Source organism: Antedon bifida, chromosome 7 (genome assembly GCF_963402885.1).
Source record: "Antedon bifida chromosome 7, ecAntBifi1.1, whole genome shotgun sequence".
Classification (NCBI taxonomy): Eukaryota; Metazoa; Echinodermata; class Crinoidea; order Comatulida; family Antedonidae; genus Antedon; species Antedon bifida.
The window spans coordinates 15,233,099-15,260,788 of NC_136232.1; the positions used below are offsets into that span (position 1 = coordinate 15,233,099).

General features: G+C 32.6%; 1 protein-coding gene across 3 annotated transcripts in view; it reads left to right on the forward strand.

Annotated features, from left to right (window-relative positions):
* LOC144849203 (nuclear hormone receptor E75-like) overlaps positions 1–27,690 on the forward strand; it is a 59,356-nt gene that overhangs the window by 23,721 nt on the left and 7,945 nt on the right. For 2 of the 3 annotated variants that reach the window (XM_078706255.1, XM_078706254.1), the window contains exons 2-4: positions 20,008–20,168; positions 23,492–23,636; positions 27,286–27,593. In XM_078706255.1, coding sequence (XP_078562381.1) covers positions 20,008–20,168; positions 23,492–23,636; positions 27,286–27,593 — 614 coding nt within the window. Of the gene's footprint in view, positions 1–17,058; positions 17,156–20,007; positions 20,169–23,491; positions 23,637–27,285; positions 27,594–27,690 lie in introns of those variants that run through there. The other variant, XM_078706257.1, reaches the window with a different exon arrangement.

Below are 27,690 nucleotides of genomic sequence, written 5' to 3' on the forward strand. Positions count from 1 at the left end.
CTATTTATAATATTGATTACTGTTTTTCCTTACTTTATTATATTTCCAATTACTATACTAATTTGAAAATCAGTGCACTAGTACTGAAAGTGCCTGCAGAATAAAGAATAAATAAATAAATATCATATAAAAAAACCTCTGCACAGAGGTGTAAATAAGAACACCACGTGCACACACAGACCAGGGCGGTATTTAACTGAAATGGAAAAATGTGTCGAGAATGGTGATGTTAGCATACACACGGGGAAAGTGAGCTAGGCAGTGGTAGTAGGAGTGCGTGTGTTTTTAGAATAGTGGTGCTTTTCTTTTTACCTGTGGTTCATCGACATCCAGTTGGCTTTCCTCTTCAAACTGTTGCCAAAACATCTCAAAAGTGACATTACCTTCTCAGATACTTTCAAGTATTTTTACAGTCAGCATTGGGGTGTCTAGAAAACTCAGATCTCAGATATAACTGACTTTTCTAGATCTAGAAAACTCAGATATATCTGAGATCTGAGTTTTCTAGACACCCTCAGCATTTCAGAGTTTTAATCAGTTTATCAGTGTGTCTTAATATTAATTCCGAAAGCAATAAACCAATCCCTCAAAATGGCTTCTCTTTTTGGAGAAAATGTTATCAACTCCACTAGTTCATAACAAGTGTCAAGGCAATCCTTCATAACTCCTGTTTTTTTTATTGTGTCACCAACTGCAAGGTTTAGTGTGCATGAACCATTTTTTCTATAAATGTTGAAACACCAGTCTTTGCTCCTGTCATGGTGCTACATCTATCATGGCATTGACCACCAAATTATTAATTTATCTATGAGTTTATTACTAAAATATCAAATTTAACAAGATCTGAGAAAGATGTGGATGCATTCAATAAAGCTAGGCCTACTAGATATGTACTGATGCTGCTTGGTTAGGCTGTACTATAGCCTTACAGCAGTGAAATTTGTTCTGGCACCCAACCTCTGCCTACCCCTGGGCCTGAATAATTGCTTTTCAGTCAGGCCTCAGCTTTCATATCGCTGAACTATCTAGGACTAGCTTAAAACTAATAAGCAATTTAATTAAGTGCAGATCATGATGTAAAATAAAACATACCAACATTTTTATCTAAAATGTTACTTGGGGCGGGGCTTAGTATGCTGTCCACTTCCGTAATTGGACGCCTGATACTGTTTACTAATTAATATGAATACTAATAAAATATTTACCAATCAAATCATTTTTCTAATGAATTATTCATTACCAACAATTTTCTATGTACATTGATTCTAAATAAATTGCATTCATTGTGTATATAAAATTGATTCACCATTTTTCGACACTTAATTCACCAAAGGGGTACTGTATTAAAACACATTATTTTCTGATTTTTTTAGGAATGAGTTTTCAGAAAATATTGCCATATTTTTGTATGTACCGGTAATTACTTTCAATTAAACATACTTAATTATATTCTAAGCCGAGAAAGTCTAAGTATAGCTCCACTTTAAAGTTTAACAATATATTTAATATATTCTATGTTAATGGAATAAATACCTCAGCACAACATGTGATTTACCTTGACCTTGGTGTAACCCCAATTCTGTTAACTGAGTGCTATGTTGTTGGGCTAAACACAGTAGGTAACAATCACTATAATTTGGGTTATACAGTAATACAGCAGATGAACTACTGTACAGTATCTGTTAATAAAGGTTGGTATTTTTTGTTAATTTAAACCAATAATTGTCTTAATTGAAGAATAATTTAGGACCAACTGAATTTATATATGATCTGTAAATATATGAATGGTATTACAGTACTATACTACAAATAATACTGTACTTTTTCAATGTAAATTTAAGCTCCAATGAGAAAACGATTATGATTATAGCCTAACCTAATAATTAAAGACCCCTTCCCTACGTTTTTTAGATCTAATTTAAGGTTACAAACTACATTTAATGTAAAAATAAATATTATACGGTCCTATTGAGATAACTTTTTTGTCTTTAAACGGTTAAAAATGTGAAAAATAAGTTGATTCTAATCATTTTAGCGGCCCGCTATAAGTCCCAAAATGCATTGCGCGCGGATTGATATTTTTGTTTTTCTTCTGTAATTCACCCACTTTTCGATCGATCGTGAGGCCAAAACAAAACAAAAAGACTCGCAACTATTCAGCGAAAATACCGGGTTTTCCCCAATTTGTATCAAGAGAGTCTGGCAAAAATAGAAACTATACAACATCAGCCTAGGTATATAGCTAGCGTACGATGTTCGTATGTTACCGATGTTTACCTGCTAGGCCTACAAAACTAAGTCTAGCTAGGCTAGGCCTAAAGACCATCCACGAGTGGTCATTCGCCGCGAGCTACTTAGGTAGTGCAATGTTTCTCACTTTTTATCATAATTTACCATAAAACGTACATTTAAGACAAGGAATGACCTGGTTTAATGTTTTTAAAGTAATATATTTGTATTATTTTTACAAAACGTCACAAATTGTAGGGAAGGGATATACTATGTTTCTTTTTGAGTAATTTACAACTTTTTCGTGCCTGGCCTTTAGGCAATTATATTCCGGAGGACGTAAGCATTAAGAAGCAGTTAATACCACACGAGAAGCTTTAGTACTACAGCTGACAGAAATGAGAATTTGTAAACTCGACTAATTTATAGGTTCATGCTCGACAACCCAAAGTGCTTCTGGGGAAAGAGAGTCTATGAGATTTAGGGTATGTGCAGATCGTATCACAAGCAATGTCATAATTATAGTTATTATGTAGGAGTAAATTTGATTGGTTAGGTTAATATCGTTGATACATGACTTTCATATCATAAGCATCGTTCACTAATTTGTACCTTGAACTGTCGTAACGAACGAATGATCAGTGTCGTAAAAGGTGGCTTCCACTAATCTTTCCTGGTTGATGGTACATGCAAGCCCACATGCACTTGACAGACACTGACAGGTAGTATATATAGTCTCGTCTGTTGTAGGCTAGCTGTCAGAATAAGCCAGGTATAATAAATACCATCAATTTATGAAAGAATAATGGTCAAAACATTCCTTCCTCTAAACATTTTCTGGTGTGTGCCATGTGAAGTGTCACGTTGTCTCTGAGGACTGTCCAACTACACTGGAAAATAATTTCTCGACGTTTCGATCAAAATAGGGAGAGACTGCCGGTCGTCGTCTTCGCGCAATGGCTATGTTGACTGTATATGATTTTACGCTCTAGCGAATACAGGATATTCGTCGTCCTCCCCTAACCGTTGTGTTTCGTAAAGTCCCTATTAATGCATGAAATCAAACTGATTTGATCTACTGTTGCATTGTCTGCAGCACTGTTGTATTAATTTCGTTCCATGAAAAACAAGAGTGAATGTAACCTTAATAGCAGATTGACTAAGAACCATGCACAATTATTGAAAGAGTTGGCAGTTCTGAATTTTTGACATTTCATGCCTCATTGTTGCAAAAACAACATTCCAAAATTGTTTTAAATCTATTGCAGTGGGTATCCATTATTTAATAAGCATGTTAAACATGTGCGCAAACCGAAACCGGAACAGCATTTATTAGAACTGATTTTTCCTACAGTCAGTTCACAAACAATCAATTTTATTGATTGACAATTTCTTTGGTTTGAGAAAAATGGTTTTCAGTATTTCACACTGTTTTTCGTAGACAATTTTGAAAAATCTGCATGACTCTAGGAACATGTATGATCCTATATTTTGTATATTTTAGCTATTGAAACTGCTTTTGAGTATAAGTAAGTTTCATTTTAAAGGTAGCTATTCCCATTCACTTTCATTTTAGAGATAATGTCATTAAGTATTATATTAACAAGAACAGATTAAACAAGAAGATTATAATCAACTGTGAAGCTATTTCCTAAGATCCTTTTAGAGTAGAGTTTAGTTTAATACCACAAAGCATGCTTCAAATTTACTATTTAGTGTGTTTCTTATCTACCTAAAAAAACAGTGTTTTAATTCCTGATTCATATCTATTAAAATTCTATTCCCAGGAGAAGTTGTGTCAATATCATTTTTGAGTAACATTTGTAAACTCTGACAAATAAAAGTACACAGACATAGAATTGAAAGTTATATGGTTGGTAGTCGTCAATATTATGGTTTGTCGAGAATACATGTTTGCGTCTCGTCAGCTCATCGAGCATGGCCATGCAACAGCATGCAGCAACAGGAGACGTGACATAACATGTACTGTGACCTTTTTTTCATTTTTTGTCGATCGCAGAGTTGAGGAGAACCACCTAACTGCTAAAAAAAATAAATAGCGCTTTTTCGATATTTTCAAACAATTTTTTATTTGTCTGATTTCTCAGAAACTGCTCATTTTTATATGAATTGTTTTGTTTGAACTGATGTAAAATAACAGAAAGAAAAGCCCTGATTACACCACCACTTTAATCAAACCAATTTACATTGTTATATCATCAATATTCATCAGATTCTGTAACGCTAACGTAAAATATTTTGGCTGGCCTCATAAACTTCAGTTGAATGATCCAATCAACATACATATATACTCACCTGTGTATCTAATTACGCATTTATCGGTCCTCAATTTTGTTTAGTTAATTCATGTACACCACCAAAAGTGTCAATAGCAGTTCGTATCAACGTTTAGTAAATTTTCCAATTATTATGGATCACAATCAAAAGAAATGCCCCTGTCCAATGCAAAAAGATCGAGCAGGGATGCAATCTATATATAAACTAGACATGAAACTCGTCACTTTGACGAGTTAGTTATCCGCACCACGACAAACGCCACGTGCACGTCATACGTTGGAACATTGCACACAGATAAAGATTATGGCATTATGACAAGAACTGAAGAATATGATATGCTGTTAGTGCTGAATTCTGTCAATTTTGTGTCATATAGTATATACATGCAAACAGTATAAGCTGTATACATATTACATACAGTGTAGAATAGGTGAAATTACGGGACCCGCCATTTATTCCAATTTTTAACATGGCGACGGTATCAAAATGAAACACTTAGATAGCAATTTCAGAAGGAAATTATCTCAGGAACAACATATTAACGTGTAGAAGAAATTTGAATACGTAAAATATAGATGCGCACCCTTTTAAATGTGATGAACTATTACGCAAAATATGAAAATACGACTTTTTTTATTCAACTGGCCATATGATGACGTCACAACATCCGATTGGCAAAATGTTTACATGAATTCGTATCTACAATCCAATAGCTTCCAGAAAACGTTTTAATCTACTGTAAAGATGAAATTAATGACCCACGTAATTAAAATTTTTAGGCATGATGACGTCATAAAAATTAAAATATTTTTATCTCATGCTAAAGAAAGTTGATTGACCTACACAATATATAAATGTAGGAGAAAAAGGAATACAGATAAGCGTGATGCGCTCCATTGAATGTGATGAGCAATAACGAAAGAGACAAAAATCCTATATTTTACATTCGTGTGGCCATACGATGACGTCACAATGTTTTTTTAGCCTTATTGATGCATGATCCGATATCTACAACTCATCAACTTCTAGATTTTGTAATAAAAATAAACGGTTAACGGTTTACTTTAGAAACTATGACTGTTTAAAAAAAGACATAATTTTGACGATTTTTTAAGCTTTTTCATAAAAAACGCGCACGAATTGTCTAATTCAACGTGTTCGTATGGCGTTATTTAAACTGGAAAAGGTCTAAATTGTTTTCAAAATTACTAGGAAAGGCTTGAAATATATAATTCAAGAGAAAAAAATATGTTTTTAACGCTACGTGTGCACCGCGCGCGTAAAAAATTGCGCGCCCGTGGGAATTTTTGACATGCTAAAAATGACAAGAAACGCGTAAAAAGTTGATCAGAAATTAATTTTGCGCATTTTGAAATTTTAAATGCGCGTGCGCGCGTAACTTCTTGTGAAACATGCCATTTTTAATCCGTAGAAAGTTTGCCCCTGATATGACTTAAATTTTGTCAAAGTGTCAATACTAAATGACTTTTGGTTTTTAATCTTTGATCAATCATTGAAATTCATAAAATTGCGCGTAAGTCACGTTGCGCAACTATGACGTCATTCAAAAATAGGAGGTGCACAACTTCACGTAAATGCCCATATGTTGTCAAAGTTATGAAATGTTATGTTTACACATTTTAGAGGAACACGACTCACAAAAAGGAAGGAAGGAAAGAAGAACTAGACATGAAACTCGTCACTTTGACGAGTTAGTTATCCGCACGACAAACGCCACGTGCACGTCATACGTTAGAATTTTGCACCCAGAAAAAGATTATGGCATTATGACCTGATCTGAAGAATATGATATGTTGTTAGTGCTGAATTCTGTCAATTTTGTGTCATATAGTATATACAGTATAAACAGTATAATCTGTATACATATTACATACAGTGTAGAATAGGTGAAATTACGGGACCCGCCATTTATTCCATTTTTTAACATGGCGACGGTATCAAAATGAAACACTAAAATACCAATTTCGGAAGGATATTATCTCAGCAACAACATATTAGCGTGTAGAAGAAATTTGGATACGTAAAATATAGATGCGCGCTCTTTTAAATGTGATGAACTATGACGCAAAATATTAAAATACGACTTTTTTTATTCAACTGGCCATATGATGACGTCACTACATCTGATTGACAAAATGTTCACATGAATTCGTATCTACAATCCAATAGCTTCCAGAAAACGTTTTAATCGTGATTATCACATTTTATTCTTACGAGCTATAACAGATTAAAATTTACTGTAAAGATAAAATTAATGACCCACGTAATTTAAATTTTTAGGCATGATGACGTTATAAAAATTAAAATATTTTTAACTCATGCGAAAGATAGTTGATTGACCTAGATAATATTAAAATCTCGGAGAAAATGGAAGACGGATAAGCGTGATGCGGTCCATTGAATGTGATGAGCAATAACGAAAGAGACAAAAATCCTATTTTTTACATTTGTGTGGCCATACGATGACGTCACAACATCCGTAAGGAAAAAATTCTGCATGAATTCATATCTACATCATATCTGCTTACATATTAAGTTAAAAAACTCGGGGGTAACGGTTGATCCTGAGGAGCTATAATAGATTCAAAATAGGCATAATTTTGACAATATTTTGTAACTTTTGCAACTAAAACGCATGCAAATGGTCTAAATCAACGTGTACGTATGACGTCATTTTAATTTGAAATGATGTCAATCTTTTTAAAAATGACTAGGAAAGGCTGGAAAATCACAATTTAATAGAAAAAAACATGATTTTCATGCTGCGTGCGCACTGCACACGTAAAATTGTTCGCGCGCGCGGGAAATTTTGACATGCGCAAAATGTCATGAATGGCGTAAAAAGTTGATTAGAAATTAATTTTGCGCATTTTAAAATTTTAAATGCGCGTGCGCGCGTAACTTCTTGTAAAACACGCCATTTTTAGTTAACTAAAAGTTTGCCCTTGATATGACTTAAATTTTCATAAAGGGTAAAAAAAAAATTACGCTTGGTTTTTAAGCTATGATCAATCATTAAAAATCATAAAATCGCGCGTAAGTCACGTTGCGCAACTCTGACGTCATTCAAAAATAGGAGGTGCACAACTTCACGTAAATGCCCATATGTTGACAAAGTTATGAAATGTTATGTTTACAAGTTTTTGAGATACGTGAGACACAAAAATGAGGGAGAAAGAAATAAGAAAAAACTAGACATGAAACTCGTCACTTTGACGAGTTAGTTATCCGCACGACAAACGCCACGTGCACGTCATACGTTAGAATTTTGCACCCAGAAAAAGATTATGGCATTATGACCTGATCTGAAGAATATGATATGTTGTTAGTGCTGAATTCTGTCAATTTTGTGTCATATAGTATATACAGTATAAACAGTATAATCTGTATACATATTACATACAGTGTAGAATAGGTGAAATTACGGGACCCGCCATTTATTCCATTTTTTAACATGGCGACGGTATCAAAATGAAACACTAAAATACCAATTTCGGAAGGATATTATCTCAGCAACAACATATTAACATGTAGAAGAAATTTGAATACGTAAAATATAGATGCGCGCTCTTTTAAATGTGATGAACTATGACGCAAAAGATGAAAATACAATTTTTTTTGTTCAACTGGCCATATGATGACGTCACAACGTCGGATTGGAAAAACTTTGATATGAATTCGTATTTACAATACAATAGCTTCCAGAAAACGTTTTAATCATGATTACCGCTTTTTATTCTGACGAGCTATAACAGATTGAAAGTTACTGTAAAGATGAAAATAAGTGACCCACGTTATTTACATTTTTAGACATGATGACGTCAAAAAAATTAAAATATTTTTAACCCATGCGAAAGGTAGTTGATTGACCTAAAAAATATCAAAATCTGGGTTAAAATGAAAAACGGATAAGCGAAGATGCGCTCTATTAAATGTGATGCTCTATGACAAAAGATACAAAAATCCTATATTTTATATTCGCATGGCCATACGATGACGTCACAATGTCCTGTTAGCAATATTGATGCATGATACGATATCTACAACTCATCATCTTCCAGAATACGTAATAAAAATAACTTTTACCGTTTAGTTTAGAAACTACGACTGTTTTAAAAAAGGTATAATTTTGACAAATTTTAAGGAATTTTTGAACTTTTTCATCAAAAACGTACGTAAATTATCCAATTCGACGTGCTGGTATGACGTTAATTTTAAGTCGAAATTGTTTAAAAGTTGGTAAAATTACTTGAAAAGGCTGGAAAAACATAAATCACGCGGAAAAAATTGTTTTTAACGCTACGTGCGCACCGCGCGCATAAAAATATGCGCGCGTGTGGGAATTTTTGACATGCTCAAAATGACATAAAACGCGTAGAAAGTTGATTAGAAATTGATTTTTCGCATTTTGAAATTTTAAACGCGCGTGCGCGCGTAACTTCGTGTAAAACATGCCATTTTTTTCTCACAGTCAGTTAGCGCAAGATATAACTTTAACTTTTTCTAAGTTTCAAATTAAAATGTTATATGGTTTTCGATCTATGTTAAATACGCGAAATTCATAAAAACGCGCGTAAGTCACGTTGCGCAACTATGACGTCATTCACAATAGCGAGTGCACAACTTCACGTGAACGCCCACATGTTGACAAAGTTATAAAATGTTATGTTTACACGTTTTTGAGTTACGCGTGACACAAAAATGACAGAAAGAAAGAAGAATACAGAAAAAAAAAAAAAAAAAAGATGATGAAACAGGACAGTTACAAGGAGTTATCCGCTACTAAGCGGATAACTAAAAAAAAAAAAAAAAAAAGTAACAGGACGATTACAAGGAGTTATCCGCTACTATGCGGATAACTAATAATACAGAAAACTAGATTTGAACTCGTCACTTTGACGAGTTCGGGTTATCCGCGCAAACGCAACATGCACATACTTAACCATATGAACCTCGACAATTATTATGCCATCCTATGACATGAAATAAATATGTTTACAGTGCTGAATTGTACCTATTCAGTACACCATATTACAGTATTTTACAGAATAAACTGTGTATGTTATATACAGTGTAGCATAGACAAAATTACGAGACCCATCTTTTAAATCCAATTTTTAACAGGATGACGTCATCAAATTGACATATAAAGATAACAATTTTAGAAGATAATTATCTAAAAAATTACATTAAAACAAATTTGAAGAATTTTGGGCACGTAAAAGTGAGATGCGCTCTCGTTTAAACGCAATGAACTTTTACGCAAGAGATGAAAATATGACTTTTTGAATTCAACTGGCCATATGATGACGTCAGAACATCTGATTGGCAAAAAAATCACATCAATTCGTACCTACAATCCAATAGCTTCCAGAAAACGTTTTAATCATGATTATCACTTTTTATTCTGACGAGCTATAACAGATTGAAATTTACTGTAAAGATGAAAATAAGTGACCCACGTTATTTACGTTTTTAGACATGATGACGTTATAAAAATTAAAATATTTTTAATTCATGCGAAAGATAGTTGATTAACGTAGACAATATTAAAATTTCGGGGGAAATGGAATACGTATAAGCGAGAAGCGCTTTATTGAATTTGATGAGCAATAAGGAAAGAGTAAAAAATCCTATATTTTACATTCGTGTGGCCATACGATGACGTCATAACATCCGAGTGGTAAAGGTTCTGCATGAATTCATATCTACAACATATCTGCTTACATATTAAATTAAAAAAATTGGGGGTCGTGGATGATCCTGAGGAGCTATAATAGATTAAAAATAGGCTTAATTTTGACAATATGTTGTCACTTTTGCAACTACAACGCGCGCAAATGGTCTAAATCAACGTGTTCGTATGACGTCATTTTAATTTGAAATGATGTAAATCTTTTTTAAAATGACTAAGAAAGGCTGTAAAATCATAATTCAAGAAAAAAACACATGATTTTCATGCTCCGTGCGCACCTTACGCGTAAATTTTTTCGCGCGCGTGGGAATTTTTGACATGCTCAAAATGTCATGATCAGCGTAGAAAGTTGATTAGAAATTAATTTTGCGCATTTTGAAATTTTAAATGCGCGTGCGCGCGTAACTTCTTGTGAAACATGTCATTTTTAATCCATAGACAGTTTGCCCTTGATATGACTTAAATTTTTACCAAGTGTCAATACAAAATGACTTTTGGTTTATAATCTATGACCAATCATTGAAATTCATAAAATTGCGCGTAACTTACGCTGCGCGACTCTAACGTCATTAAAAATATGGAGGTGCACAACTTCAGGTAAATGTCCATATAATGACAAAGTTATACAAAATATATATTCACAAGCAATAGGGGATATGCGACGCACAAAAATCCGGGAAAGAAAGAAGAATAACAAAGAAGAAGATGAAAAAAAAGATATTTACAATCACATGGGTTATCCGCAACTAAGTTGCGGATAACCAAAAAATATTGATCTCATACAATAACAAGGAGTTATCCGCTTGGTATACCAAGCGGATAACTAATTATGGTTAATTCTGACATAGGCGAGCACAATGCAAAAACTTCGGTACAAATCTCCGCCTTGGATACCTACCTTATCTATCTCAGATGTACCGCGAAACGTAGATTTGATAACATTAATGTGCAGTTTGACGCTATTTTTCCATATTTCTATCTTAGCAAGATATTATAAAGAGTTTTTTAACAACATTTATGATTTCAACAGTAGATTTTCTACTCAATTTCAATTCTTGGCGGTCAAGTTATTTCCGGGTTTATGATAAGTTCACCTTGCAGCAACATGGTTTCAACTATTTTCTCTCTTTTATACACAAGGGAGCAGTTAAAATAATAGATTTGACCCTAAAGGTGACTGGAAACAGGCACTTTCCATCAATCAATACAGTGTCCCTTTGGAAGACGGAAGAAAAAAACAGATACTATAGTAGGACTGGAGCTTAAGTTGGCCATTAGTCATAGCCATTTTAGTTTTTTGTTTATTTTAGGAACGGACCGCGTGTGTGAAAGGTACAGTAGTTAAAAAATAAAAATTATACTGCAAATTAATAAAGATTATTAAATATTCACCATAAAGAATCGGAATATATTGTGGGGAATAGTATTATAAAATTACATAGGGAGATTTGATGATAAGACATTAATCGAGTGAAATTCCGATAGCTGAGTTTTATTAAGTAAGCTGGCAGGAATAACTGTAGGCTATCTGTGTCCTGTTAGGACCGAGATGTCTGCCCATGTTGCAAGCCGTAATGTCTTCTTTCTTGGGCCGAAATGGCCCACTCTGTCACGGCAGTTAGTTTCAAAAGATGTTTAAATTAAATAATGTATTAATACTTATTAGGATGATATTTATTTGAATAAACGCCTCTCCAATAAAACATCACTTTGAATAATAATCACAACGTCCATCCCATCCACATTTATAATAACACAATTATACTATTTGTAGTAGAATTCATCGCACTGTTATCTACAATTTACCAAGCATTTGTTATTCTTTTTTACCACTTTTCATATCTATTAGATAGAGGATTTCATTTGATTATAAATGTTACCATATTATTAAAACTAAAAAATGTAACATATATCCCTCGAATAAGCCCCTCCCTCGAGTCAAATGAACTCCGCCTCCCCACCTCCGCCCTATAAGGGCCCTACCAAATAATAAAGACTATACTTTAAAATGTTATTAATCATCTAAGACACTGTGAAACAGAATAGTTTAGTTTTACGAATGTCAAGCATTTTCAATAATGGTAACCGACAGAAAACGTAAAAGAAGAACATTATCATTCCGAGAACCATCGTCTACACTTCCTAGAGGGGGAGCGAGCGAAGCGAGCTCACCCTCTAGTAAGGATAACTTAATTAAAAATTAAACTTTTTAAAATTAAATTTAATTCGTCACTATGATGAATTATGAGTTTAAATAAAGATAATTGATTTTTTAAAAGATAAACTGAGGGGTTGATTTTCTTAATTATTTATAATATAGGGTCTTTTAGTAATGCAAATACAATAGCTTGTATGATGAGTTGTAGATATGAATTCATGTAACATTTGTACCCGATGATGTCATATTTTAGTACTAGTTAATTCCATTTAATAGAGTGTGCTAATGCGTACCCCATTTTCTTCTAGATTTTCATATGATCTTGCTAAATCAATTCTCTTTCACATAAAAACATTACGTTATCACATAAAAAAAATAGGAATAGCTTAATTTCATCTTTACAGTATAATTCTAATTATGACCCTCATAATTAGAGCTTATTATGGAAGCTATTGAACTGAAGATATGAATTCATATAACAATTTTGTCTATCGAATGTCGTGGCATCTTCATATGGTCTGTTGTATTCAAAACGTCAGATATTTATCTCTTTTATTAAAATTCATTGCATATAAATGTTTTTAAATATTAATCATTTAATTGCTCAAACAATGTTTCATTTTGATGATGTCATTATTTTAGGTCTCATAATAATTATACAAATAATATATGTTTATGTGTATTTATGTATGTTTATTTATTTAGTGTAATGGTACAAATAATTACACGAATATAAAACATTATCTCTTAGTGTACGTGAATTCTGTAATCCGATTGGTCAATATGTATGAGATATAATTCTGTATTACGCCCATTTACTCAGTCAAGCGGATCAGAAGGGTAATTTATACCGTATTACCTGTTTGATGTTTCGACGAGCGTGTTGTTTATGTATTGTATTTTTATGTGTACACTAAGAGATAAAATCGTTGCACCCTGCTTGTTCTTACGAAATACGGGAAATATCTACGTTCTGGTTCCATATTCCATTCGGAACCAGAGCGTAGATATTTGCCGTATTCCGTGAACAAGCAGGGTGTAACTAATATTATTTGTTTTATATAACATCTGAATAGATTTTGTCATTTGAATCAAAGCCAAGGCCTACATTTGATACACATTGATTAAAACAGTAACATTTGGTTTTTAATAATTATATTAAATATTATTTTTATTTGGATTTTATAAACACACTTACTGTAGTGTTAATTATGTCAACAAACGACTAAACAATCCTAGGCCTAGCAAGGCTAAAATGCCTAGGACTAGCTTCTAGGCCTACTAGCTAAGCTGAAAGGCAGCAATACCAAATATGAAACTTCGACAGGCAACTGGAACTCATCTAGGCTAATTTGTTCCCATTTATTAATCAAAATCAAAACGATCTAAAGCTAATTTAAATGCCTTTTTGATCTAAATATAGGACCCCATTGGAAATAAGTTGGTTTTTTTTCGACTTTATGGGCTATCCTAGGTTTCTTGTGTACTGTGCAATACATTGCATGTTTCTATTTGTATTTTTAATTTTTGTCTTGTAATTTTATGTTGAAACCTGAATAAAATCAAATCAAATTAGTACATATATATGTATATATCCAAAAATATACTTCCATCGGGAAAACAATCATAACATTCACTCGTGGCGATAATAAAAAAAATATTTTCCAAATGCGAGAAAAAATACATGAAAACAATTACTATTAAACGACCATTTAATACTGCGTACTATTGCACACCATGTGACCCACAATCGTCCAATCAAATGACAGGAATTTATTTAGGTGTTATATAATTTCTTCTATGCTACACTGTGTGTACTGTATGCTAAGAGACAAATATGAAACAATGCCATATACATGTGATGCAGAAACAGTTATTGCATTATTAAACATTCCAAAAATGTAAAAAATACAATAATGTTCAACTTAACAACAAATTAGAGCATGGTTCAGGACATTTTGAGCATTTCTGCTTCTATTTTTTTAATTTTGTTTGCGCACAACACACATGTAAATTGCTTTCATTCCCATGAACTCTAAATGTCAAAATCATGCACTATCCTATAGCGAGTGAAGCCAAAATTTCAAATTTAAAAGAGACATTTTTTTTTAGATATCACAATTATTCTTTTGCAAAAAGTGACGCGGCCACGCGAGAAATACAGATTTTGTTTAAGCAAGGTATTTTTGTAAAAGGGAGATCTTAAGGAATTTTGTGTATTTTTGAGTAATCCTGTATTGGATAAACTTTGAGCTATATGTTTACCTTGAAATTGACCCCAAGTAACGTGCCCAATTTAAAAAAAATTAAACGAAAAATGTACTTCTACGTGTCAACTACAACATATAACTATATTTTAACTCGTCACTTTGACGAGTTCACGTTATCCGCGTAAATGCAACATGCATATGAACGTCGACAATTATTATGCCATCCTATGACATGAATTAAATATGTTTACAATGCTGAATTGTACCTATTTTGTATCGTACATCATATTACAGTATTTACAGAATACACTGTATGTGTTATATACAGTGTAGCATAGATGAAATTACGAGACCCATCTTTTAAATCCAATTGTTAACATGGTGATGTCATCAAATTGGCATATAAAGTTAGCTATTTAAGAAGATAACTATCTAAATAATTACATTAATGAAAATTTGAAGAATTTTTGGCTTGAAAAGTGAGATGCGCTCTCTTTTAAACCCGATGAACTTTTACGAAAGGGATGAAAATGTGACATTTTGAATTCAACTGGCCACTTTTGATGAGGGTTAGGGTTATATACTGTATAGATGAAATTAGGTAACTCACGTTATTATAATTTGTTAATATGATGACGTAATGAAAATAAAAATTTGTTTAAATCATGTGAAAGAAAATTGATTTAGGAGGGGAATGGGGAATGCATTAGCGCGATGCGCTTTATTAAATGGGATTAACTAGTCCAAAAGAGAGAAAGAATCTATTTTTTAAATTTGAGTGGCCATATGGTGAATTTGGGTACAAATTTTACATGATTGATATATACAACTTATCAGCTTCCATAATACATTAAAAAAATTGGGGTAACCAGCCATCCCGAGGAGCTATAAAAATAGGTTCTATTCTTTAGCACACGATTATTAAAGTTTAACATGCACGTGCATCGTTATTCTGTATTTAAAGTTCATCAAAATGAATGAAATCTACTACAGAAGGTATGAAAAATAAAAATCAATTGCAAAAACCATTTTTCTACGCTTTGTACGAGCTGAATGCAAACAAATTTGAAAATTTGGAAATTCTCAAAATGATCTGAAATGTACGCGAAATTGATTAGAAATTATAATCGTGTAATTCTTTGCGTTGTAAGTGTACACAAAATACGGTGTAAATTTATAAATACCATATTTACAAAAAAATATACCATAACAATATTTAGAAAATACTGAAATATATACAGTATTTTTATTTGGCAGCAGAAACAGGCCCTAAATGATATACACTTTTAATTGTGTGTCCTTCATGTAAATTGATGGTGAAACTCTTTTAAAAAATGTTGACTATTAATCGGAAGGTCTTAAGATGAATAATAACTCAGTCATCCTTCCTCCTCCCCTCAAAACAAGCCCTGCAAAGTATTTAGCCAAATTAACACTGTCACAGTCAAAAAATGCAATCTGGGTTCAAGATTAGTTACTACTCAGCATAATACAATGAGCATAATTCTATCCATAAACAAGGTAAGCTGATTACAGTACTTTAGTGTAGGTTGAAAAAGTTAAATGTAATGTAATTTCTTTGGTCTTTCACTATCTAAATCAATAAAATTGGGACCTCCCAAAATTGAACTTTAGGAATCCATAGAAAATAATTTGACTAGTTATAGAGCGAGTGGTATGCCTTCTGACTTCTTAAAAAATATGGAACTATAAGGACCTTTGTTTATGACAGGATTGAAAAGATCAAGCAAAAAATACCTGTACATTTGATAGTTTTTACATCTCTTAACAACTCTATGTCGCTCAGTGTTTTAAGCTTAAAATTTCTACTGCTCAGATCTTTTCTAATAATAACATTTGAATTGGGTTGTTTGACCAAATAAGGCAGTTACTAACAGTATTTAAAACCCCTGGCAGTCAAAGTTTATATATTTCCCCCTGAAAAAATAATGTTTCATAAACATTTTCGTGAAAAAAAAAAAAAATTTGACTTTTGGTAATTTTCTTTGCTATGGAATTAATTAATTAATGGGTTGAGCCGATGCAAGATTTCATGGTAAACAATAACAAATTCAATATAGCACTCGATTAGACCAAAAAAACAATTGCTATCCTAGGTCAGTTTCATTTGCCTGGTGATTTTTTGTATTGCTAATCTGCCTTTCAAAACTAGCCTAGGCTAGCTAGACCATTTAAAGTATATGTTGTTGACATAATTAACAGTACAGTAGGTTTGTCACAAAACAAATAATGAATGTTTTATATACGTGTAATGGTACCAATAATTTCATTTGGTTTGTATACTACTGAATCCCCACACCAAACATTAGCCATTTTCATTTGTTGAAATCGATTAATTCCTGCCTATTCCTTGGTAATTATTATAGACATCCCACACAATGGATTGTACCAATTTATTTTAGTCTATACTTATACTATATTCCTAAAATAAACCATGTGTTACTGATATTATATAAGAGGGATATTTAAATAATCTGAACTAGAAGTAAGCTTAATGGCTACAATTATGTGGCATAGTTGAAGGTAGTTTTATTGTGTTTCACAAACAAGTATAAACAAAATTGGTTGCTGGTTATAAAACAGAATATCAATAAAACATTTTTAAAAACATATAGAAAACTTATAAAGTAGGCCTAATGGTTTTCAGTTGCTGGTACAATTTAGTAGAAAGTATGAACCCATGTTCTAAACCATTTAGAAAAAAGTTATGCGCGATTTACTGAAATATGTGGCCTTAAATATTCAAATACAAATTTTATGTCCTATAAGTCCTTACGTAAATGTATACGTACGCTCTTGCAATTGTCCAGATGGCTCTCAAATACAAGAACTTTGGCGTGATCGAATAACTGGTAATTGTCAAAATGTAAACAGAGCGATTGAATACAAACACGATGTAATTCTGTAGCCAAATATAATTGTCACCATGAGAATTTTAAAAATAAAAATAAACTGTAGGTAAATTTTGTTTATTGCAATCGGCCTTCCACACTCTTCGTCTTGTTATTTAATGATGGAGGGGTATCTTCATAATTATAAACTTTGTGTCAAACATGGATTATTTTTTTCTTAATATATAATACTGTATATATTTTTTTCTGTACATATGTACTACTGTATATATCTACTGAAGTTTATTAGCATTATATATTTATTTTTAACCTATCCCACCTCTGCAGTCACAGATTTAACCAAAAAAAATGGATCGAATTTCTACTGTTATTAGTGTACAGGTACTGTTCTGTTTTTTGTTGGGCTGATTTAATACGCCTGAGAGAATTGACACTTGGAAAAGAGATTGAAATGTTCCATTCATCACCAAGCAATACATTTGTATAAATGTATTTAAAATTTATTAAAATAGTATTTCAAAAATAAATATTAACTTTTTTTGTTAAACCAGTTGTCAAGTACTTACTTGCTACGTTTCGGCTATTTTCAGTAGCCTTGGTCACGCAAAGATACAATCACGTCACTCCTGCTCTCTGTAGTCTTCATTGGCTACCAGTCGAAAAGCGCATAATTTTTAAAATACTTCTCTTAACCTATAAAGCTCTCGTTCAAATCCCCTTCATATCTCACTGACCTTCCTCTTCACATACCTTTCCGTCGCCTTCGCTCCTCTTAAAAAAATCTCCTTTCCATTCCAACTTTTAACACTAAAACGTATGGCCTAAGCACCTTTACTTCTGCTGCCTCTCGCTTATGGAATGACCTACCCGCCTCTATTAGATCATGTTCATCTACTATCGCCTTTAAATCTGCCTTGAAAACTCATCTTTTTCTTTGATCACTTACTGCTGGAATTGGCGCGTTACAAATTCGTATTATTATTATTAATATTATCTAGGTAATAATTCGTAACTCGCGATTTACCAAATTTTGCCCTTATATATAGATTTGTCAGTTGTTTTTGTTAGTTATTTACAGTTATATTAAAATTAAGGGAATGGGTAATATCTTTCAATTCATGATTGCAGACAGCTTCATTAAATCTGACTTTTTATGGAACTCCACATTGTAATGTTTTATTTTGACATAAAATGTAGTGTGTGACCTTAAATTGCAAACTTCCAACTACTTCTTTTATGAATTTGAAGTAATAGTTCAAACTAACGCTAACTAATGTCTGGTATAAGAATATTTGTTTCCATACATGTTTGATCCAAATAATGACCGAGGTAATTATATATGTAGGCCTACGACGCTTTTATTTTTTTATAATATTTTTTTATAAATCCAGGATATTATTATGTACACATTGCATCTTGTGTGTGTGAGCTTTTTTTAAAATTTGCGGCCATCTACCTCCCAACCCAGCCCTACATTTGTTGCTTCACACCCATATCTTCAGATCCTAGATCATTGCATTGGTCCTATATATGAGATAATATTTAGTTTTTTCCAGGCCCTGTATATTAACAAATTATTATAATGCAATGCTGGTTGTTTTCCAGTATATACTCGCTGCAAAATTAGCTTATAATTTGTTGCATGTAAGTAATAAATATTTATTAGGTTTAGAATTTGAAACTATATGCCAAAGAATATAGCTGGTACTGTTAAACATGGTATTTATAATAACATATGCATTCAAGTCAAAATTAAGATTTAATATTATTGTAAATGAAAAGAAAAATCACTAGATTTGTCCTTTCATGGTATGTCACCAGGGTATGTTTGTTGATCGCACAAAAGCAACTGATTTCCTTGTTAAACTGTATCTGCGACAGTATAGTCATACACTGTGTAGAAAGCATCTATCATTGTTTGTTGGTCTATTAACAAAATATAGCATATGTGATGTTTAAAGCCTCATTCCCTACAATTTTTGACATTTGTAAAAATAATGCTATATACTCTTGTGGTTTATGTTATATATATATATTTATGTGCCCGGGATTGAAATTAACCAAATTGCTCTAAAAAGCCAGAGCTGTGAGCCAGATTTTTTAAAATTCTTTTTTTTTATTTTTTATGGGGAATACGAACAAAATTGGTAATTAACATAATTTTTATTTATGTGACCCAACATTTATTATAATTTCCCATTTTTTACCCATTGTGAATTTTTATCGTCTTAAAAAAAATTCACCAATGAACATACAATTTTTTTTTAAAGAATTTGAAAATAGAGGAGTGTACAGTGTATTTATTCTATACCTGGTACACGCATTTCAACAACATTTATCAATACCCGGTAGTACCGGGTATACGCAGTGAAAAGCGTTAATTATCTTAGATTTACTCATTTCATGGTTTGATTATGATACATTACAAAATCACAGCAGGTTTACGAGCATGAATTTTTTACAGTGTTTTTGGTTCTACTGACTAATCATGTATATTTTTGTTTTTATTGATTTCATTTGCAGAAGATGACTGCCTAGCCTCATCACCAATCATGTCAAATCCACAAACAGTTCAGAAGCCAACTTCTACACAAAGCTCTCCACAACAAAACTCAACCTGTCAAGTGTGTGGTGACAAATCCTCTGGTTTTCATTATGGTGTTTTGGCATGTGAAGGTTGCAAGGTATGTTTTCTTTTGCATTTAAATACATTAAAAAAAAGACATTAAAATCTGTTTATTATGAATTCTCAATTCGACATCATGATATATACATAAAATATATTATACAGTAGTGCAGGAAAATTAACCACCTACATATGGGCAGTGATACACCCAGTTTACACACCTTGCAAAATAATCTATGTGGAACCACTGTATTGAATGCCGAGCTGAAGTAGATTAAAACAACAGACTAGCATCTCTCTTCTCACGGTCCAGATGTTCTGATACATTATGCAACATGCATGACACCACATCTTCCGTAGATCTGAACAGTACGCAAACGAGTTTGGGTTATTAGCGTTAACGCACACCATATAAAATACTCATTGAAATACGCATGAATGTTTCCGATAACCTGAAGTAAGTTTATAGTGCTGAATTGTGTCGTTCTAATTATGTCATGATGGGTAGGGCACAGACATTTTGTTTGAAAATCAAATTGAATTATAGGCGGTACTGTCTGGCCTTTTAGGAATATTTTACTAAACATAATCAAAGTATTTTTCAGTTAAATATCAAATTTGGTAGTAGGCTTTATAACAATATTCCTCTATTTTATGTTTATTTTTAGCATTCCTAGAATTAAACATATTGTTTCATTAATGATTACAAATAAAAATTGTGTCAAATATTCTTTTCTAAATTTATTAGAGGTTAATTTTAACACCCAAAATTAACTGAACAATCTGCTTTAAAGGAGGCAATAAGTCCTTTATTTGTTAAGGAACAAATTAATGCTAAAACCTGCCTCTTGTTTGCTAGTTATTTCATCAGCAATAATGCCATTGTGCTGCAAAATATATTCTCTGATATTTTTGCACTGGTCCGTGCACGTGTCTATCGTAATATCTTCTGCTGTATCAATTGACATTATCAAACTATACCAATTTTGGAACATTGGTTTGGCAGATCCAGGATTTTGAAACAGGGAGGGCCCAGACACCAAATATTTGAGCCCATGGTGGGGCCTGTGGCGAAGCAAACTTAGGTAAATGATACCCCAGGATGTTGTAGACAACCAGTGAATAGGTTGGATAAAGTATAATTGAAACAATTTTGAGTAATTTTAAGTGTTGGGTACGAAACTACATTAGCGGCAAAAGGATTGTACGCACTGTTATTGGCAGCAGCCGTAAGTACAGTGGTGGCGCCAGGATTATGTAGGCCTATATGTCATATTCGATTATTCGATATTTTTTATTGGAATATACATACAACACTGTAAATAATATATCTCGAGTAGCTATCCCCCATGACATACGTATCCTATTATTTCACCTATGCTATACTGTATATTATAATATGACACACACAATAGCAGAACTCAGCAGTACTATAAGAGTATCAGGTCATAGGATGGAATACCTCAGCATTTTGCACTCATATTTAAATGTATTTAAAAAAATTAAATTTCAGTAAAACTATCATCATTTCTATTTTCTCACCCAAGTTTTATACTCGCATTTAATACCGTCTTAATACTAATAAAAATTATAATAATACAAATAATCTTATTAATACATTATTTTTCTAAATTTTCTATTGAATTGCTTATCATGGTTTTTGCATTTTTTTCTAATTATTTACATGGTTATTTTTTCTTGTTTTTTAAATATCATTAGCTGGTTACTTTTACTCCTGGGTGGGTTTAATTATGTTCCCTTCATCGTTTGTTCATTTTTATATAGTACATCTGTGCCAACTTCTGATATTATAATATTTGATTGATTTTAATTATACTGTATTTTTCTTGAACTATAATGTTTGCTTGTGGATTTGCTATCATATTTGATGAGCTGTTCTGTAAAAGATTTAGTTTAGCCGAATGCTCCAGCATTTAGAGAATTTTAGGCATACACAAGTCTGTTTCTTACTGTATGATGGCAACATCTTCAAACAATTGCATTAATTTTTTCATCCTTCTTGGTTTTTGCCTAGGACAGGTAAAAAATATCTATAAATCAAAGAGCTGCATAGGCTGGATATAGAAAAAAAATCAAGATCAAATAAGTTAAAACTGCCTCAATATAAGTTTATTTGTACGACATGTTTCGGGCATAGCCCATCGTCAGGTGAAGAGAATTGTAACAAAGGATAACATATATAAGTCACAAAATTACATAATAAAACAAATCGGCCAATCAAAGATGTTAACAAACAAAAGGCATAGTTATAAAGGCACGCCTCCAAAAGCTTTGGGGTACAAAGCAGAAATGGTTGCTTATAAAGCAGGAAATTTAAAACAAAGACAAAAACTTCGAGTGTGAATAATTGTTAATATGTGAATGTCTCTGGGAAAATTAATGTTTAAAAGATCTAAATTGTACATTTATGCCGGTAGGTGCAAGAGTGCCAAGCTTAAAAAATATCTAGTTGTTTGCCTTTAATTGGCATGTTACAATCGTTAATATAGAAAATGTCAGCTGATGTTATGACCATTAACTCTCGTAAGGGATCGCTTCCCTTAATCAAAAACTTCTCGTAATTACCACCTCCTCTCGTAAGGTATCACTTCTCATAATCGGCCATCTCCCTTAAACGACCACTATCTCTCGTAAGTGGCCACATCCTTTAAATGACCACCTCTTGTAACGGCCCACCTCTTGTAAGGGTCAGACAATGGCAGTGTGCTTCTGTGTGTTTTGAGAATTGAGTTGCCATTTGTGAATATTTCACATTTTTAAAAGAAGCAGACTCTTACAAGAGGTGGTGGTCGTTTAATAGAGGTGGTTGCTTACGAGAGGTGGTCAATTATCACAAGAAATTCCTTAAGAGAAGTGAGGAAAGTTGCTTACGAGATTTTTGCTTATGAGAAGTGGATACTGATAGTAGAGAGGCATACATTTGCACAAAATAGTTTTGTAAACTATATAACATTTTCTAAATTTGCTGCCGATAGTAACTACATTAGCTGTGAGTGTGAGACAATTTCTGTTACTACATTAGCTGTTGACTATGCTACATTAGCTGGTGTTGATTTTTTATTTGCTACATATTAAAGCTGTTGGTGTTTCTACATTAGCTGGAGGTTTTACTACATTAGCGGTGGATGCTTCTACATTAACAGTTGTTTCGACATTAGCTGGCATTTCTACATTAGCGGTTGTAACATGGCACATTCGGTTCGTTTCTTCTATAGTACATTTGTAAAAGACCATTAAAATCTACTTGTCAAATAATTACATCTTTTTCTTTGACTGCTGGTGGTCGCATACTTCTTCGGCCTTGCTAAAAATTAGTGCCTTTTTTTAGCATAGACTAATTTAAATTCATTTCTATTTAAGGGATTTTTCAGAAGAAGTAGTAAACGAGATAAGGATTATACATGTAGGCATGGGGACGGAACATGCATAATTGGTCGTATGAATAGAAATAGATGTCAACATTGTAGATATAAGAAGTGTTTGGCTGTGGGCATGTCAAGAGAAGGTAATGTTTTATCTATTTTTATGTGGCTTTACTAAATTAAAATAAACAAGATTTAATTCGTCACTAATGATGAATTATAGGTTATATGCCTTGATATAAATAAAGATGATTGATTTTGTCAGAATCTTTCATTATTTATAATACTAGAGGGTGAGCTCGCTTCACTCGCTCTCCCTCTAGGAAGTGTAGATGATAGTTCTCAGAATGTTAAATAGTGACTCGGGTAAAAATCTTGTAAAAAAACGTTCTGTCCTGGATGTTTTCGGAGGTTGGTTAACATTATTGAAATTCTTGATATTTGTAAAACTACTCTGTTTCACAGTGTCTTAGATGATTAATAACATTTTAAAGTACTACCGTGTTTGTGATTGTTTGGTAGGGTTTTTAGAGTGGAGGTGAGGAGGCGGCGATTATTATTGCAAGACGTTTTATGGGGAGGTGTGGGATGTTGGGCGTTTATTAAAATAAATACCATAGGCCTATTTGGTATAATCATTACATTATTTTACATAGACGGCTTGCAACATGGGCAGAAGTATCTCAGATACAGACCTGCAGCTTACTCAAACTCGGCTATCCAGGAGTCCCCCGATTTAAAATAAAAGGTCTTATCTGTTCTCCCAATGTCATTTTATTTTATATACTATTCCCCATAATATACTCCGATGATTTATGAATATATTTAATTTAATCTTTATTAATTTGCAGTATAATTTTTATTTTCACACGGTCCGAAAATAAACTAAGCTAAAATGCCTATCGCCACCCACGCCCAACTTAGTTCAAACCTTACTGCCAACGTTTAATTTTGTTTTAAAACCTTTTATAATATCTTCCTAAGACAGAAATATGGAACAATATCGTAAAAACCTGCTAAAATGTTGTAGAATATACCTATCGCGGCACACACAGAACAGCTAGGGTGAGTAACCAACTTGAAGTTGGTGACATGCATTTTACATTGTGTCTACCTATTCCAGAAATAAGCATAATTTATATATAGATACAAAAGATAGGATCTTGCTAACGTAAATACAATAGCCGGTATCACAATCCGATCAAAGATCCTTCTGCGTATAACGTCAGGAACCACCCTTGTTACATAATAATAAAAAAGACATAAGTTTAACTTTTCTCTAGATTTCATTATAAATCATGTGTATAATCTATACACTAAGAAAAAAAATCGAACAATTCTGATAATAACAAAAAATCTGATTTCGTTTCGTTTCCCAAGGTGAGACTTGCTTATACCCGTGTCAGTACGGTACTAAAAAAAAGTTGTAAAACAGAAATCGGGCATTTTTTATTGCGCACCATGAAAAGCTAACCACATCGATTCCTGGCCATAAGGAGTTAGATGAAATTGATCTCAAGATAATTGACCGACAAAATAATGCTAAGGAAAGAATAAATAAAGATTCTGACAAATGCAATATGTTTATAAAATTCTTAACTATCAAAACAACCCAATTAGTCCATTAAAATATCACCTTCACCATTGCATATCTTTGGTAGTCAATGATATTCACACCATAGGTTCTATATACAGTATTATGTAAAGATCATTTATTGATGTTGCGTCACATAAAAGAAAATTAAGCTTTTGTATGTTTGTGAGTACATTTGCCGCGATTGATGACATCTGTACTCGCACTGGCCAATTGCCAAATCGCCATGGACGAAAACGTTTCCAGATTGGCGAAAAATAAAACGGCTGCTTTAGCCATTTTGGTGATGACATAGTGATAAAATAGATAATGAAATCATCATTTTGGCGAAAGCATAAAGTCCAACTAAATGGTCCACTTGTCTCCCCGACGATCCCCTGTAGCCCCCCCCCCCCCCTGGCGCCACCACTGCACAGGACATGTCTACCAAATTTGGTGCCTTTATCAAAAAGTGATTGACCTGTTTTTTTACGTGCTAGGAACCCCTTCGATTATATTTAGTACATAAGCTGTTGGTTTTTCTACATTAGCTGGAGGTTTTACTACATTAGCGGTGGATTGTTCTACATTAACGGTTGTTTCGACATTAGCTGGCATTTTCTACATTAGCAGTTGTAACAAGTGGAATTAACCTCCTCACTATCTTTATAATCAGTCTTCTCTTCTAACTGACATACACGCCTCGTTACATCATTCCCACAAAAAAAATTGCAAACTATCAAAAACCATTGAAATAAAAAAAATGTAAATAAATATAAACACACGCAATCAAGACAAATTCAAATGGTTTGATATATTTTTGAACATGAAAACAACTTACTACCACAATTACGGAAAACATATTAACAATGTGTTTAGGTGTTGATTTCAAGTCCGTAAGCAGCTGTAGTTTTGTTACTCCAATACTTCACATCTTAATTCTATAAATTACTAATTCATATTTTATCATTGAAATGTTTAAACTGCCGAATGATTGACAGAGTTCAATGTGCATGTCTCATGCATCAAATTTTATTCTTGGCAATTTGCTTTTTTTTATAATAATTTATCAGAGAAGAGTGTGCTTTTAATGCTTTAATTATTCCATTACTTGATTATTGCTGCTGTAGTTTAAAAACATTTTTATTCAATAGATTAGGTAGTATTATTATCAGTAGGCATACCTGTATGTATGTTAATGATATTTCAAGTTCTCTTGGCTGGAGTTGACTTACAGAAAAATATAATAAAAAAATTCTTATAATGATATTGCAATGTTTAATTTAAAGATGTATTGTCCCCCAAAACATGAAAAATGAAGATTAATTAAATCAGACTTTGAATAGGTTATTTTGTAGTTTTAATCAAGTTAATCACTTCCGTAGAAAAAAAAACTGAACAAAATAATGTTTTTCCTTATAAAATAACATAATAAATGGTTTAAATTCAACCAAAAATCCATTGGCTGGCAGCCAATTTGACCATTTTTTGCTTTAAATTCCATTTTTTCAGGTAAATAATTTTTTTTTTCGATCCAATTTTTGGTCGAAGTCAATAACTATTATATGACATTAAAATGGCATATTCAACAACAAAAATGTAAAAAATAATTTTTCAGGGGGACAATACATCTTTAAAAGAAATACCTCCAACATATTTAACAACAGCATTTACTGTAGATAACCATGCAGTCGCTCTCAAAGTAACTTAACTATTCCATTAAGGAATAACTCTCAAGGTAAAAAAACTTTCATCTATAGATCAACAAAACAATTGAATTCTCAACCAAATCACATTAATTCTACTTTCAAATTTTCACTCTAGGAAACATATAAATTATGATAAATTTTCATACCTTTTTACCTTTCCCGTTGTAAATAGTATATTTCTTATCATTTTTTATTTTTGTTATTATATGTTGTATTTACTGGACCATTTTGGTAATCAATAATTCAGTTTAAAGAAAGAACAAATAATTAAAATAAATAATGCGGATCATTAATTCCTGCCCTGACCCTGCCCTGCTTGTAGTTGGCGTGCTACTTGGCAGTTCAACCATGATGAGGCCCAAACTTAATTAACACAAAACCTCACCAACAGTCATGCAATTTGGAGTTGAGTCAAGTTTATTTGAACGTATTATATCCGTCCGTATTGGGCAGGTAAACCACATTGTTAATTTTTCTTTTCTTTTTTTTAATTTTGCAAATATTCAAAAGCTGTACGATATGGACGAGTACCAACAAGAAGTAAAGTTAAATCACCTGGAGGTACTACTCGGAAGAAGAGCACTGATTCTGAATACAGTTTAAGTGAGAATGATGACATTCCACCTGTTTCTATGCCAATTAATGGGCATGGTACCCATTATGAAGCTTTAGCATCTCCACCTGCCAGGGACAATTCCTTGCAAACAAAACAAGCTGAAATGTATGAACTTGTGAGCATGATTGCATATGCTTTCCGAATTACATGTATGTATACATCAAATGATATGCCATACCTCAGGGACTTCAGTTATTCTCAGGTATAGTCATTTTATTTTTCACATAATTGATAACATCTGCATTTCAAGCAGAAGGTTCCAAGTTTGAATATCGTGTGAATCTGTTCTTTAATTTGAA